This window comes from Hippoglossus stenolepis, chromosome 17, assembly GCF_022539355.2.
Source record: "Hippoglossus stenolepis isolate QCI-W04-F060 chromosome 17, HSTE1.2, whole genome shotgun sequence".
Classification (NCBI taxonomy): domain Eukaryota; kingdom Metazoa; phylum Chordata; class Actinopteri; order Pleuronectiformes; family Pleuronectidae; genus Hippoglossus; species Hippoglossus stenolepis.
The window spans coordinates 4,279,985-4,295,660 of record NC_061499.1 but is presented as its reverse complement, the minus strand read 5'-3'; the positions used below and the strand labels follow the sequence as shown (position 1 = coordinate 4,295,660).

The 15,676-nt window shown below is 43.8% G+C and overlaps 2 protein-coding genes across 2 annotated transcripts; both read right to left on the bottom strand.

Moving 5' to 3' along the window:
- Positions 1-8,619: 8,619 nt before the first annotated feature.
- si:dkey-211g8.9 (free fatty acid receptor 3) lies at positions 8,620-9,735 on the bottom strand. Its single transcript, XM_035183494.2, has one exon. It carries the CDS (start codon positions 9,733-9,735, stop codon positions 8,734-8,736), a length of 1,002 nt encoding a protein of 333 aa, XP_035039385.2. The 3' UTR covers positions 8,620-8,733.
- A 1,402-nt stretch (positions 9,736-11,137) lies between these two features.
- Positions 11,138-15,616, bottom strand: tekt2 (tektin 2 (testicular)). The gene is made up of 10 exons (XM_035183387.2): positions 15,192-15,616; positions 14,135-14,297; positions 13,934-14,059; positions 13,620-13,825; positions 13,391-13,534; positions 13,194-13,308; positions 13,011-13,118; positions 12,792-12,935; positions 12,637-12,716; positions 11,138-12,289 (listed from the first exon to the last, which is right to left on the bottom strand). Exons 2-10 carry the CDS (start codon positions 14,288-14,290, stop codon positions 12,085-12,087), a joined length of 1,284 nt encoding a protein of 427 aa, XP_035039278.1. The 5' UTR covers positions 14,291-14,297; positions 15,192-15,616; the 3' UTR covers positions 11,138-12,084.
- Between the last annotated feature and the right edge of the window lie 60 nt (positions 15,617-15,676).

The window sequence follows — 15,676 nt, the reverse complement described above, 5'->3', positions numbered from 1 at the left end:
TACGTTACTTTACATTACTTACGTTATTTACGCAACTTTACGTTATTTACGTTATTTACGTTACTTACGTAACTTTTTAAAAAATATATTTTTTGACAGTTGTTTTCAAAAACATACATCAGCCCAAGGGCAATTTTCTTTCTTCTGCTGTCAATCTTTTTCAAAATTGGGTAACTTTGTACATTTTGGGAGAGGTATAGTGTGTACATGTAGACAACAAGCACAGATCAAAAGAGAAAAAACAAATTAGTGAATAAAAACAACACTAAAAACATTTTGTTTTTACTCTCATCTCTTCTGTTACATTTGTGCTGTAATGTTGTCAAGTTGCTTTTAATTATTTCCTAATGTTTGACTTCAATTTTTTTCCTTTAAAGCACCTTGTCACTGTGTTTTAATGTGTTTGTTAACGTTATAATAAACATAATCTTATTATAATTCTTATTCTTACTCTAAAAAGTACCAGACACTTTACCATCTATCTAACTCGGAAACTGAGAATTAAAAAGTATAAATAAAAGTCCAGTCTTTACATTACTCTGACCAGGATCTGTCCTGTGAAGACCGAACTGTTAAACGTGGGATAATTGAACTCACCTCTGTCAGACTCGGGGAACCAGGCTCTCCATCCCTGTGGTGCTGCCGCGCTCCGGCTGCTTGCCTCTCCTCCTGGAAGCCGACTGACTGATCACATCCCCACACGGTGCTTAATATGCCCGTCTCACTGCGTCCCTGCTATCTCACCTTATACAGCGGAAATTTGATAAGCTTCTGAACACGACCTCTGTTCTCCACACTCTGCAAACATCATCTCCCAGCAACGTCACAAAGGCAACGTGTGATGTAAAGAGGAAACGTGTGGAGGTGACTCGGAGACTTGGAAAAATTGCATCTTTTATTTTGTATTTACGGTGATATGATTTAGAAGGGGAAGCTACACCTTCCTGTCTCAGTCGTATTTACAGAAAAGTCAGAAATTATTAATCTGTCATCACAAACACAAAACAAGGAGATTGTGCAGCAGAAATTATATATTTTATTAATTACTTTAATTTTAAGGATCTGTGATCGTTGAGCTGCAACGATTCACAGATCAGTCGATCAACAGGAAATCTGCAAATATCTTTTATAATCAAATCATTTTTTCGCTCCCGTCTTGAGCAAAATACCAAATATCTGCAGGTTTCAGCTTCTTTCATGTTTGGATTTGATGCTTTCCTTTGTCGTGTATGAAAATAAACTGTTGTTCAGACAAAACAAGTCATTTGAAGATGTTATCTTGACCTCTGGGTCTTTTTATTCACTATTTCACTGTAAAGTAGACAAGATGATTCAGGAAATGATGGACAGATTAATTAGCTGCAGCCCTGGTGTCCTGTATCTGGATTCAGATCATCTGATGGATCCAAACATACTGGTTATTATAATTATATTATATATGATCTATTTAATTGTTGTTATATATGATACATTTTCATGCACTAACAGAAACAGGTGTCAAATGACAACTACAATGGAACATTTTGTTACCTTTATAATATAGATCATAGCCAATTTACTGGTCAGGGCTTCAAAGGCAAGCTTTGCTGTTGAGTTCTAGAATTTAGTTGAGGAACAGATCAGAGCCAAATAACTCAGCTTTAAAGAGCCACGTCTCTGAGTGAAACCACAGACACGACGAGCGCGAGTCGACAGTCACACGAGATACATCTCTCCTGAGACTTCCATTCACCGCCACTGACGATCGTCACCAGACAGCAGCTACGCAAGAAATCGCTCTTCAAACACTTGGTACAACTTGGTCCAACTGCAGCACCTGTTAATCAACATGCAGAGGATCATCAGCTCAACAGACATGACCCAGGAACAAAAGTGCACCAGCAGCAGAACTCTGCAGGACCCCGGCCAAACCCTCCTGGCTTTGGAGAGGGAGAAGCGGTCGCTGGCAGCTGAAATCACCCATCTGAGGAAGCTGGTGGATGAATACACTGCCCAGAAGCAGCTGGAGGCTCAATTCGCCGCCCTGAAGGAGCTGGAGGAGGAAAACGCCCGTCTGAAGAAGCAGGAGTCTGAATACTTCGCCCAGAAGGAGCTGGAGGCTGAATACGCCGCTCAGAAGGAGCTGGAGGCTCAATTCGCCGCCCTGAAGGAGCTGGAGGATGAAAACTTCACCCTGAAGGAGCTGGTGGATGAAATCCCCCGTCTGAGGAAGCTGGTGGATGAATACACTGCCCAGAAGGAGCTGGAGGTGGAATTCGCCGCCCAGAAGGAGCTGGAGGCTGAACACTCCGCCCAGAAGGAGCAGATCGCCACCAACAACCTCACCTGGGAAACAGAGAGAAAGAAGATGGTGGAGCAGATGGAGTCTTCTGCCTCACTTCTGTTGAGGTGCAGTGGGGACTTGATCACCTTGACTCAACTTGTGGAGTCTGCAAAGTCCAGAGAGAAGGAGCTGGAGCAGGAGCTCAGAGAGATGAAGATGAGGATCCAAGAGTTGGAGGAGAAGTCGTTCATCGAGCAGGAGCTGTCACTCGAGAGAGAAAAGAAGCGGGAGGAAGAACTATGTTCCCTGATCCAGCAGAACATTGAGCTTCAAGTAAGTTCCATCAGCTCATTGTGATTTGAATGTTATGGATCGTAGGTTTGTTTCAGGTTTAGACTTTGAAAAAGAAAAGAGTGAAACTCATATTGTCTCCGTCTTTTCAGGAAGCCGCCTTGAAGAATGACAAGCAGAGCATGAAGAAGGAGAAAGCGGAGAAGAGGGAGAAGGAGAAAGAGGAGAAGAGGGAGGAGAAGGAGAAAGAGGAGAAGAAGGAGGAAGGAGAAAGAGGAGAAGAAGGAGAAAGGGGAGAAGGAGAAGAAGGAGAAGGAGAAAGAGGAGAAGAGGGAGAAGGAGAAGAAGGAGAAAGGGGAGAAGGAGAAAGAGGAGAAGAGGGAGAAGGAGAAGAAGGAGAAAGGGGAGAAGGAGAAGAAGGAGAAAGAGGAGAAGAGGGAGAAGGAGAAGAAGGAGAAGAAGGAGAAGGAGAAGAAGGAGAAAGGGGAGAAGAAGGAGAAAGAGGAGAAGAGGGAGAAGGAGAAGAAGGAGAAAGGGGAGAAGGAGAAAGAGGAGAAAGAGAAGAAGGAGAAAGAGGAGAAGAGGGAGAAGGAGAAGAAGGAGAAAGGGGAGAAGAGGGAGAAGGAGAAGAGGGAGAAGATGGAGAAACAGGAAAGAAAGAAGATGGAGAAGATGGAGAAACAGGAAGAAAAGAAGATGGAGAGGAAAGAAATGAAGGAGATAGAGAAGAAGGAAAAGAAAGAGAGAGAAGGAACGAGGAGGGGAGGTTCTATAGTTTTCTCCTCAAGGTTTGAATTCATCCTCTCCTCTCCCGCTGACCTGACAATCATCAAGATCCAAGATTCAAGACTTTATTGTCAAATACACGTGTTCTACTCCTTGTCTCTTCCTGTAGTCCACGATCAGCTCCTTCGTTTTGCCCTTACCCTGAACCCCCTTTCTTTACCTCCACTCCAGACTGACTTTTCTTACAAAATAAAATCTTGAATAAATAACAAAGACTTTTCATTGAGATGAGAGTTTGCTCTTTTATTACAGATGTTGGTTGGTAAACAAACTAAATGATGAAAACTCAACATTTATATGTAAAAGAAACTCAATACCTGTATATTATTTATACATATATTTATAATTTCAACTGAGAAACACTCGTTCTCCACAGCTGCACTTTCCTCAGATTTAATTCTATTATTTTAGGAGAAACTGACAGATCATATATTTACTGAACTCAGGTATATTTACTTTGTTTTCCTGCTCGTGGATCTGCATCAAAATACACATTTCAATTCACAGTAATTGGATCATTTGTGTAATAGTGGATTGTTTTAAACAACAGCTTTACTTCCTGTCGGGTATTTTCAGGGTTTGTGAAAATCAGTTGTGCAGAATTTCCCCGTCAGACTCATCCGACCTTTGACCTTTATCCTTCTGCTGAAGCAGTGATGAAGCTGGATGTTTTCCAGAGGTTCATACAGATGTTTATAGACAGACAAGAGTTCATATAACTGCTTCGTCGTTGGTGTTAAATCATGATGCTCCAATAAGGCTGCAGGGAGGTTTTTGTTCAAACTGTTTTTTGTAGCTGACAAAACAACAGAAAATATCTGACAAAGTTCTTTACATCTGTGGGAATGAAAAGTCAAAGGTTCATAGATTTGTAGCCTCACATCGATTTGCATAAAATTGAGAGATTATATGTGACTGATCCTCTTGAGTCAAAACTGTAAACGGTGACGAAAACTTAAAGGTGAGAGAAGAACCTTCTCAAAGTCATACCATTGTTAGATTTTTCATGATTTCCCTTGATTTCTCAGAGAAGAATTCATGGATCATGGAAATCAGGCGTTTTTCTAGGACTAATACCAGTGTGTGCAATTTAGTGCAGATCCAAATAACAATCTGAATCTAGTTCATATAAATGTGGTTTCACAAACAAACAGCTGGACCTTGGCGGTGGTGCACGCACTAAGGTTTGTTAACTATTCACGATTTTCTTCTATGACTTCTGTAAAGATTCATGAGCATAAACCTCTTGATATCTTTTGTGTTTACTTTAGCAAGAGAACAGTGAACCGGCCACACAGAATAAATCCTACTTTATATTAATCAAACAAACCTCATTAGGTTTCAGCTTCTTTCATGTTTGGATTTGATGCTTTCCTTTGTCGTGTATGAAAATAAACTGTTGTTCAGACAAAACAAGTCATTTGAAGATGTTATCTTGACCTCTGGGTCTTTTTATTCACTATTTCACTGTAAAGTAGACAAGATGATTCAGGAAATGATGGACAGATTAATTAGCTGCAGCCCTGGTGTCCTGTATCTGGATTCAGATCATCTGATGGATCCAAACATACTGGTTATTATAATTATATTATATATGATCTATTTAATTGTTGTTATATATGATACATTTTCATGCACTAACAGAAACAGGTGTCAAATGACAACTACAATGGAACATTTTGTTACCTTTATAATATAGATCATAGCCAATTTACTGGTCAGGGCTTCAAAGGCAAGCTTTGCTGTTGAGTTCTAGAATTTAGTTGAGGAACAGATCAGAGCCAAATAACTCAGCTTTAAAGAGCCACGTCTCTGAGTGAAACCACAGACACGACGAGCGCGAGTCGACAGACACACGAGATACATCTCCCCTGAGACTTCCATTCACCGCCACTGACGATCGTCACCAGACAGCAGCTACGCAAGAAATCGCTCTTCAAACACTTGGTACAACTTGGTCCAACTGCAGCACCTGTTAATCAACATGCAGAGGATCATCAGCTCAACAGACATGACCCAGGAACAAAAGTGCACCAGCAGCAGAACTCTGCAGGACCCCGGCCAAACCCTCCTGGTTTTGGAGAGGGAGAAGCGGTCGCTGGCAGCTGAAATCACCCATCTGAGGAAGCTGGTGGATGAATACACTGCCCAGAAGCAGCTGGAGGCTCAATTCGCCGCCCTGAAGGAGCTGGAGGAGGAAAACGCCCGTCTGAAGAAGCAGGAGGCTGAATACTTCGCCCAGAAGGAGCTGGAGGCTGAATACGCCGCTCAGAAGGAGCTGGAGGCTCAATTCGCCGCCCTGAAGGAGCTGGAGGATGAAAACTTCACACTGAAGGAGCTGGTGGATGAAATCCCCGTCTGAGGAAGCTGGTGGATGAATACACTGCCCAGAAGGAGCTGGAGGTGGAATTCGCCGCCCAGAAGGAGCTGGAGGCTGAACACTCCGCCCAGAAGGAGCAGATCGCCACCAACAACCTCACCTGGGAAACAGAGAGAAAGAAGATGGTGGAGCAGATGGAGTCTTCTGCCTCACTTCTGTTGAGGTGCAGTGGGGACTTGATCACCTTGACTCAACTTGTGGAGTCTGCAAAGTCAGAGAGAAGGAGCTGGAGCAGGAGCTCAGAGAGATGAAGATGAGGATCCAAGAGTTGGAGGAGAAGTCGTTCATCGAGCAGGAGCTGTCACTCGAGAGAGAAAACAAGCGGGAGGAAGAACTATGTTCCCTGATCCAGCAGAACATTGAGCTTCAAGTAAGTTCCATCAGCTCATTGTGATTTGAATGTTATGGATCGTAGGTTTGTTTCAGGTTTAGACTTTGAAAAAGAAAAGAGTGAAACTCATATTGTCTCTGTCTTTTCAGGAAGCCGCCTTGAAGAATGACAAGCAGAGCATGAAGAAGGAGACAGCGGAGAAGAGGGAGAAGGAGAAGGAGAAAGAGGAGAAGAAGGAGAAGGAGAAGGAGAAAGAGGAGAAGAGGGAGGAGAAGGAGAAAGAGGAGAAGAAGGAGAAGGAGAAGGAGAAGGAGGAGAAGAAGGAGAAGAAGGAGAAAGAGGAGAAGAAGGAGAAGGAGAAAGAGGAGAAGAGGGAGAAGGAGAAGAAGGAGAAGGGGGAGAAGGAGAAAGAGGAGAAGAGGGAGAAGGAGAAGAAGGAGAAAGGGGAGAAGGAGAAGAAGGAGAAAGAGGAGAAGAGGGAGAAGGAGAAGAAGGAGAAAGAGAGAAAGGGAGAAGAGGAAGGAGAAGAAGGAGAAAGGGAGAAGGAAAAAGGAGAAAGAGGAAAAGAAGGAGAAAGAGGAGAAGAGGGAGAAGGAGAAGAAGGAGAAAGGGAAGAAGGAGAAAGAGGGAAGAGGGAGAAGGAGAAGAAGGAGAAAGGGAGAAGGAGAAAGAGGAGAAAGAGAAGAAGGAGAAAGAGGAGAAGAGGGAGAAGGAGAAAGGGAGAAGAGGGAGAAGGAGAAGAGGGAGAAGATGGAGAAACAGGAAAGAAAGAAGATGGAGAAGATGGAGAGGAAAGAAATGAAGGAGATAGAGAAGAAGGAAAAGAAAGAGAGAGAAGGAACGAGGAGGGGGAGGTTCTATAGTTTTCTCCTCAAGGTTTGAATTCATCCTCTCCTCTCCCGCTGACCTGACAATCATCAAGATCCAAGATTCAAGACTTTATTGTCAAATACACGTGTTCTACTCCTTGTCTCTTCCTGTAGTCCACGATCAGCTCCTTCGTTTTGCCCTTACCCCTGAACCCCCCTCCCTTTCTTTACCTCCACTCCAGACTGACTTTTCTTACAAAATAAAATCTTGAATAAATAACAAAGACTTTTCATTGAGATGAGAGTTTGCTCTTTTATTACAGATGATGGTTGGTAAACAAACTAAATGATGAAAACTCAACATTTATATGTAAAAGAAACTCAATACCTGTATATTATTTATACATATATTTATAATTTCAACTGAGAAACACTCGTTCTCCACAGCTGCACTTTCCTCAGATTTAATTCTATTATTTTAGGAGAAACTGACAGATCATATATTTACTGAACTCAGGTATATTTACTTTGTTTTCCTGCTCGTGGATCTGCATCAAAATACACATTTCAAGTCACAGTAATTGGATCATTTGTGTAATAGTGGATTGTTTTAAACAACAGCTTTACTTCCTGTCGGGTATTTTCAGGGTTTGTGAAAATCAGTTGTGCAGAATTTCCCCGCCAGACTCATCCGACCTTTGACCTTTATCCTTCTGCTGAAGCAGTGATGAAGCTGGATGTTTTCCAGAGGTTCATACAGATGTTTATAGACAGACAAGAGTTCAGGCTGCAGGGAGGTTTTTGTTCAAACTGTTTTTTTTGCTGACAAAACAACAGAAAATATCTGACAAAGTTCTTTACATCTGTGGGAATGAAAAGTCAAAGGTTCATAGATTTGTAGCCTCACATCGATTTGCATAAAATTGAGAGATTATATGTGACTGATCCTCTTGAGTCAAAACTGTAAACGGTGACGAAAACTTAAAGGTGAGAGAAGAACCTTCTCAAAGTCATAACATTGTTAGATTTTTCATGATTTCCCTTGATTTCTCAGAGAAGAATTCATGGATCATGGAAATCAGGCGTTTTTCTAGGACTAATACCAGTGTGTGCAATTTAGTGCAGATCCAAATAACAATCTGAATCTAGTTCATATAAATGTGGTTTCACAAACAAACAGCTGGACCTTGCGGTGGTGCGCGACTAAGGTTTGTTAACTATTCACGATTTTCTTCTTTGACTTCTGTAAAGATTCATAAGCATAAACCTCTTGATATCTTTTGTGTTTACTTTAGCAAGAGAACAGTGAACCGGCCACACAGAATAAATCCTACTTTATATTAATCAAACAAACCTCATTAATGATGCTTATTCAATCAATTATCAATCATCAATCAATGCAAATACGGACATTTCAAACCTCCGTATCTCCAGTGAACCAGAGCCACTGAATCCAACCTGAAGCCATAGTTATCATCTTATTTACATCAGTGAGAAACGTCAACGTGCACGTCTGCTCGTCCAATGTCATCGTCTGTTACTGAGAACGTGACAGATCCCTTGTTACAGTATCTGACACCAGATGGAGCCATTTGTCACCAGGTGAATAGTCATAGTTCAGAACTGCTTGAGTCTGAGAGAGTTTCAGTTACATGCAGGTAAAACGATGATAATATCACATCCAAGTCGGCAACATGACCATTCCCATAGGACAAAACACTCCCAGGACAAAGGGTCACTTTTTATCATCAGCAGAACCACGGACGTAACTCTGGAACATGACGACGCCACATTTGTAGAGACTTGCAAACTGCATTCATGTTCTCTGGATTGTTTGTGGGTCCATGTGTGTGGATGGAGTTCCACTGTGACCTCACTCCTGACTGACTTTAGTCACCTCCGCCCCGGCCTGGCTCCTCTCAGAGAGCGTCGGAGCTGCCTTGACCTTTGCAGCACCATTGGTGTTAATGCACTGAGGCCGAATCCCTTCAATTCGGCTGAAGTGACTTTGCCGACCACAGATTCTTCCCATGATGCCCCTGGACACTGCCGGCGACAGCATCAGCATGACGGCAGGTTCCAGGAAAACGTTGCAGGAGCTCGTCAGTATAGCGTACGCCCTCCACTCCACACTTGACTTCAACGCAAACCCCACGATGTGCGAGGCGTTGTATGGCGCGTAGCACACCACGAACACAGTGAGGGTGGAGAGCGCGACAGTCAGGACTCTCCTCTTCCCCATGAGGGGCAGATTGGAGCGCCACACAAGTGTAACGCAGCGCAGTGTGCAGAACGACGTCACGACCAGGGGCAGGAGAAACAGCACAATGGCCATCTCCAGACGCAGAGGCAGCAGAACGGCCAGCTGAGAGGCGTTGAAAGTGTCGTAGCAAGATAAGGTGTCATCCTTGACGGAGACAAAGTGAGCGCCCCCTTCGGCCACCAGGCCGCCGCCGAGGTGTAGCAGCACCAACGCCCACAGGGCAACGCTGATGACGCAAGAGATTCGAGCATGGCGGTATCTCTTGTAGACAATCGGGAATGCGATGCTGAGGTAGCGGCCCACTGTCACAGCGGTGATGAAAAGGCAGCTGCCGTACATCGAGGAGAAGAGGAAGAAGCTGTAGACGGGGCAGACGGGCGGTGGCAGCCTCCAGCCCTGAAGCAGAATCTCCATGGCCTTGACGGGCAGCCAGGCCACGAACACCAGGTTGGCCACACACAGATTGATGGCGTAGACCACGTTGGGGGTGGCGCCGCGCTTGCGGGCTTTGCGTACGTACACGAAGAGGACCAGCAGGTTGGAGGGAAGGCCCAGCAGGAAGGTGAAGGTGTGGACGGAGAGAGCGATGCAGTCCATGACGGCCACCTGCATCTCGTCAGCTTGGGACACGGAAACCGACGGGCACAGGAAGTCCGGAGAAAAAGTTGCACTCCCACAAAGTCTCAACAAAGAAAAACAAACTCATGAACCCCATCTTCCAAAAGTCCGATTCTCCATTAACGGCGGCAAAGTTCAAGTTTTTCCTCCGTCATTCTCAAATTCAACTCTGACAATGAAAATTCAGAGAAAGGTGACAGCAACGGGTAAAAACAGAGGCGGTGGCCACGCTGGTGCTGATGCGTGTGGGCTCGGCGAGGGCGGGGTGCACACGACACGGTGACAGAGATGCAGATAAGAAGATGCGGCCACTCATGCAGACGGAGGAGGCATTTGAACAGGCACCAGGCCACCTTAAGTGCCCTCTCAGCGGAGCGCGGCAGACAGGTAGCATCTGGACCCTGAAGTGAAATGATTCAGAATAATTCAGCATGTCAGGAAGCACACGGCCGCCCGGGGCTGTTTAAACGAACTGAAGGGCCGAGCTGTAAAGTCATAAACGTGCTGAAGTTGATGGTCGATGGCGATTAGAGGACGGTTCGCGCTTCGCGACCTGTTTGCGGCGCAGACATTTATGGCGGAGAATGAATCTGTTTGTGTGAAAGAAGAGGGGGGTGTGTCACGTAAAAAAAAAGGTGTAGTGAAAGAAAATGGGGCAGAAAATCACCACGTGTTGTTGCAGAGACGTTTCACTGGAGCGGAATGACGGCTACCGAGAAACACCTTTCCCAGAAAAGCTCTGCGGCTCGTCAACACAAGCGGCTGCTCGCTCTCTGATTGGTGTATCGATCCTCTGATATCTGAGTGTAAACTAATGACGACATGTTGACCTGATTCATCACCTGAAGTGAAGGTGACATCAGCACAGGCTTTTCTCAGGAAGGTGTTTTTTATTAGTTCCAGCGAAGAGGCCAAAACAAAACCTGTAGAAATCTAAATCTAAATAATGAGATGAAATTATGAGAGTTACTCAATATAATGAGTGTCTCATTGTCTGTATATAAAGATGGATGATGTGACGGCTCCCAAAAGTGAAGCCAAAGTCTCTCAAACGCCTCCTGGTGGCTGGCTGCTGTATAGGTCATTAACACTGCCATGTTATTGGATGGGACATGGACCAAACTAAAAACTCACTAAGTGGAGATGTAACATCGTCCTTCTTTTTATACAGTCTACAGATTGTTTCAATTATCAGTTGTAGTCAAGCTGGTAAAAGCAACAAATGGACTCGTATACTAGGATTTCCTGAAGGTGTGTTGACAATCATAAACTTTTAAAAACAGACTTTCTATGCAAACATAAAAAAAAAAAAACAGACCTCTACCACTTTAAATCCTCGTAAAAAGCAGCGACTGACACAAACACATCCATTTGAAGACATCACTACTGAGGCAGGTGAGAGTTACGAGCGTTTATTGACTACAGACCCGGCTTGGTGCCTGTTTACCAGATTTTTTATCTAAACCGTGTTCACTGCCTGAGTGAGACTTCACATCATTATCGCCGTCTTCATTCAGTTCATCAAACAGCACGATGAAGCAAAACAAAGCCATTCAAGCTAATGGTCGATTAAAGTAGAGACGACCAGACGAGAACGTGAGGAGCTTCAGTTAAAGTACTTTTCAGATGCCAGAAATATCTCTAATATACGTTAATGTTTCATCGAGGCCTGAATATCTGTAATTTCTTGTTAAAGTTAAGCAAACACACATAAAACACATAATTGATCACAACTAGAAGTAAATTACATACAAACAAAACCAGGTTAAAACAGGTCAGGGGAACGTTTCTGAAAGACGAGGACAGGTCGTATTAAAATACTAAGATTTAGTAAGAACTTATTGGGTTGATGATTATTCATCATAAATTTCATTTAGTAGGAGAAATCCCCAGTTGTATTCAATGTCTCTGCTACAAACTTCCAGGGGGAACGATGCATGATGAAGGAAAAACACACAGTTGTTCAGTCGCCAGTTTTTTCCGGCCACTGTTTGTTTTGGTTCACTGGTAATGGATCACGATTATTTATTGCCAACTTTACAACATTCCCTTATCCGTGAACATGTTCGGTGCCTGAGTCACGTCGGGTCGATGTTCACTGCCATGATTCTCTGCTGCTTCGCAACGTCATCAAACAAGGTCTTTTGTTGTTGTTTTGTTATATATTCTACGTTTAAAAAGACTTAGTTAAAATCCTGTTGTTTAGTAAAAGTTACACAGTGTTGCTTTAAGTGTGGCAGCGCTCTCTGTTGTTTGCTAAGTGTTAAAACGTGAAGTCAAAGCTACAAATTAAGTGTTTTCTAAGTTGATTCCCTTCCCTTCAGAAACATGGACGCCCTCTTCTCACTGAGCCAGCAGCTGCAGGTTGCTCCTCCCGCTGGAGTTGGTGAGCGGGACCAGCAGCACCGGGGATTTACCGGAGCAGGAGGCCGACGTCAGGTGTGAGCGGGTGTTCATGCTTCGTTGTTCCAGAGACAGAGCTTCCTGTTTCCTGGAGAGATCCTCCAGCATGCGGGCGTGATGCAGCTTCATCTTCTGCAGAGACTTTCTGAAAGAGGGAGGGAAGATTTAGACTCTTTACTTTCTGATTGTGGTTGGATTTGTACGTGAGGGTTTTAATTATTTCTTCTATGTTGACTTCAGTTTAAGTATCTGGGTTTGAAACATGCGTACAGTACAAAGTGGATTTTCTCTTCTGTTTGATTTATGTTTTACGTGTTTAATCACTAAAAACTGAATGTTGCTTTGTCATTTTTCGTCTTTTGATGCTTAAAATGATCTTTGGCCATCTTCAATGTGTAATCTCAATTTAAAAAAGCCTGTTTTGCTAAAGAGCAGATGAATAAAAAATGTGAAATAACTGTCAGGTCCATGAAAAACCAAACAGAGACTCACTGCGCCTCTGACAGCTTTTGATTCAGAGCTGTGATCGTGGCCTTCAGCTGATGGACTTCATTAACAAGACCGTGTTGGACCTGCAAACAAACATCCTGTCAGAGGAATCTTCTTCAGACACTCATCAGGCTGATTTTCTGTATTTATTAAGGAACCTCGTCTCTGCACAGGTCCATCCCAGCTCTGTTGGTCCTGTTCTCCAGTCGGGTGTGAGCCAGTTTCAGATTGCTCGTCTTTGCCTGCAGATCCAAGTCCAGTCCCTTGATGTCGTCTTCCATCTCTATCATTTCATCTTCAGTCTGCGGACAAACACAATCTGCATTAAACAATAAAAGATAAATACCTGATTTGATTCCCCTTCTAAGCTGTCTTACATTTCCAATTTGCCACTGCAGCTGGTCGCGGGCCTGCTCCTCATCGTGATTGCGTTTGCGGAGAACGAACTCTGTTGCCCGCCACTGAACCGCTAACTCGTTCTGCAGCTGAGAAATAGAAGAAGAGAAATAAAGTTTTTGTTATTATTATTATGTGATCAGCTGTAGTTTACTTGCACCTACCTGAGCTCTGGTGAGACTCGTGTCCTCCCTCATGTGCTGGGACACCTGCATGGCCTCCTGAGCCTGAAGGACGTTATACTGGCTGAACTGGGCCCACTCCTGAGGGGTGGAGGAGCTACAACAACGACAGTCACATTTCTACATTTTAGATAACGAGCCATATGTAAACCAGGGCCACTGAAGAAACCACTTTTTACCCTGATGGAATGCGAGTGGGGTTTGTCTTCAGGGAGATCTCAGGGGACTTTATGGTCAGTGTCAGACAGGACATGTCAATGTCCAGGGCGTCCATCTTGTTCTGGAGGTCAGCGGTCAGCTGATGTCGAGCCTCCTGCAAAACGCTGCGATCGAGAACAGAGGTGGTCAGAGGGAAAAACTGAATGTGGTCTTTGTGAAATATTTGCAGGACACCATTGCATCGCTGACCACAGTTGTTCGAAGGCCTTGTCGATGTGCTGCTGCAGAACCTGCTGCACTCGACCGATCAGCTGCACTTCCTTCTTCAGCTGCTCGTCCACGGGGTCAATGACCAGCTCGGAGCCTCGGCGTCCCTCCCTCAGCGTCACACACTCGGTACTGACCTCCAAGGGAACGGCAGTCGCAGCCAAGGCCTGCTCAGTCTGCTCTTTACACTGGTACCAACACAACAAGAGGCTGTGAGTCCAGTTGGACAGTGAAGTTCGTAAGAATATTGATTCTCATAAGAACAAACTTGGGTCTGAGGGTTTTCAAACACTCACCAGGGTCAGAGCCTCCATCTCTTCATCCACTTTCCGTGCACAGGTCTCCAAGGCTTCCTTCCATCGAGCCACGTCCCAAACCCGGTCACTCAACCTGCGGGAGGTGTCACTCTCATCCCAGGTGGTCTGCAGAGGACATAAGATGAGTATTTGGTGTGTACATGTCGTGGAGTGTATCCTTTATGCTGTTTGAACACCCACCGTGCAGCAGGTCTCGTTGCGTAGTGACCTCCCCTCTTGTCGGATCCCATTGGAAACACTTCTCTCGTGTCCGGCTGTGGCCGACAGCTGCTGGTTGCTGCTGTGCCACTCGGACACACTGAGGCGAAGGCCGGGCTTCGCAGGGAGTGAAGACATCCTGCGACTGCAGCAACATGCACACGTCTCAATCAGTGGATTTGTCAAGTGCACTTACATGTGCAAGATTTGAAATGTTGACATCTACTATTAAATCTTTGAATTAAAGTCTATATACGTTACATAACCTGAGAAACTCTCCAAGGTCACAAGACAATTGAACAACAATAAACCTGAGGAATGTGAAGTATTGTAAAGGCTTTATTCACTCTTCTGTAGTATTCTCATTTATTCATATTATTTTTATTGTATATTTCTTGGTAAATACTGATTCAATTTGTATTGTATTATTACTTTATTTATCGCATTACTGCTGCTGTCAATCTCTATTTCTTCATGCTCATTACTACTAAACTACTATTTTTTAAATTACAGATTTCCCACTCGTTTGTTCTGCATGTTTGACAATAAACATCTTGAATATTAAAACTTATATTTTTAAGGATTAACACACTTTCAAACATCATAAACAACTGAGCGTCCAAATCCATATTAAATAGGTTTGTTGCAAAACCAAAAAGTCTTTAATTCCTTATTATTATACATTTTTTAGTAACTCAGAGGTAAATGTCACAGGCACAGTTTATGTATCAGTTTATATATTTAACTTTATGTTTGCAAGTAGCATTAGGCCACTCCCACAGGGAAATGGATCCTCTCCTGACAGGTAGATTAACATTTATCTCTTTACATCAACATCAACATTAGAATCGAAATAAAACAGTGAATTTACAGTTTAAAACATAAATGCTGTCACCAGCTCCCAACCGGAAACACTGAGTGTCACTAAATGGCGGATTCGATCTTTTCCTCTTGTCCAGAACCTCGAACTTCTCTCACTCGTCGCTGCAGTTTGTTAAACTTGTTCAAATCTGATGTTAAAAGTTTAAATTTGACTCACCAGAGTTTCTCTTATGTTCCCACAGCCGGCGCGTGCTGGTTTATCTCCTATAGCAACAAGTTCCCCTGTCGTCTCCAGGCAACGAGACACAAGGTCCCACTTTTATTATTAAAATGCCATGGCAACGTTTGTTGATGCGGGTGTTTATGTGGCGTCATCCACCACCAGGGGGCAGTAAGAAGCCCTCAGTTTAAATTCAATGGTATGTAAACATATATAAATCATGATGTAAAAATAAATGATTCGGCCTCCGATGGAACCTGAACACACCGGACACCGTCTGTAACAACGCTCACGCTTGTGTTTTATTGTGATATCAGAGTTAGTCATGCCAGTGGTTATATTTCCATGCTGTGGAGACTCAGTGTGGACAAAAGCTGGTTAGTAACAAGAATCACATCCAAACTTCCTTTGCACAATCCAGACCGAGGCGGTTCCACGGCCTCCTGTCAGTTTTGTAAATATTGTAGAAAAACTAAAAACGA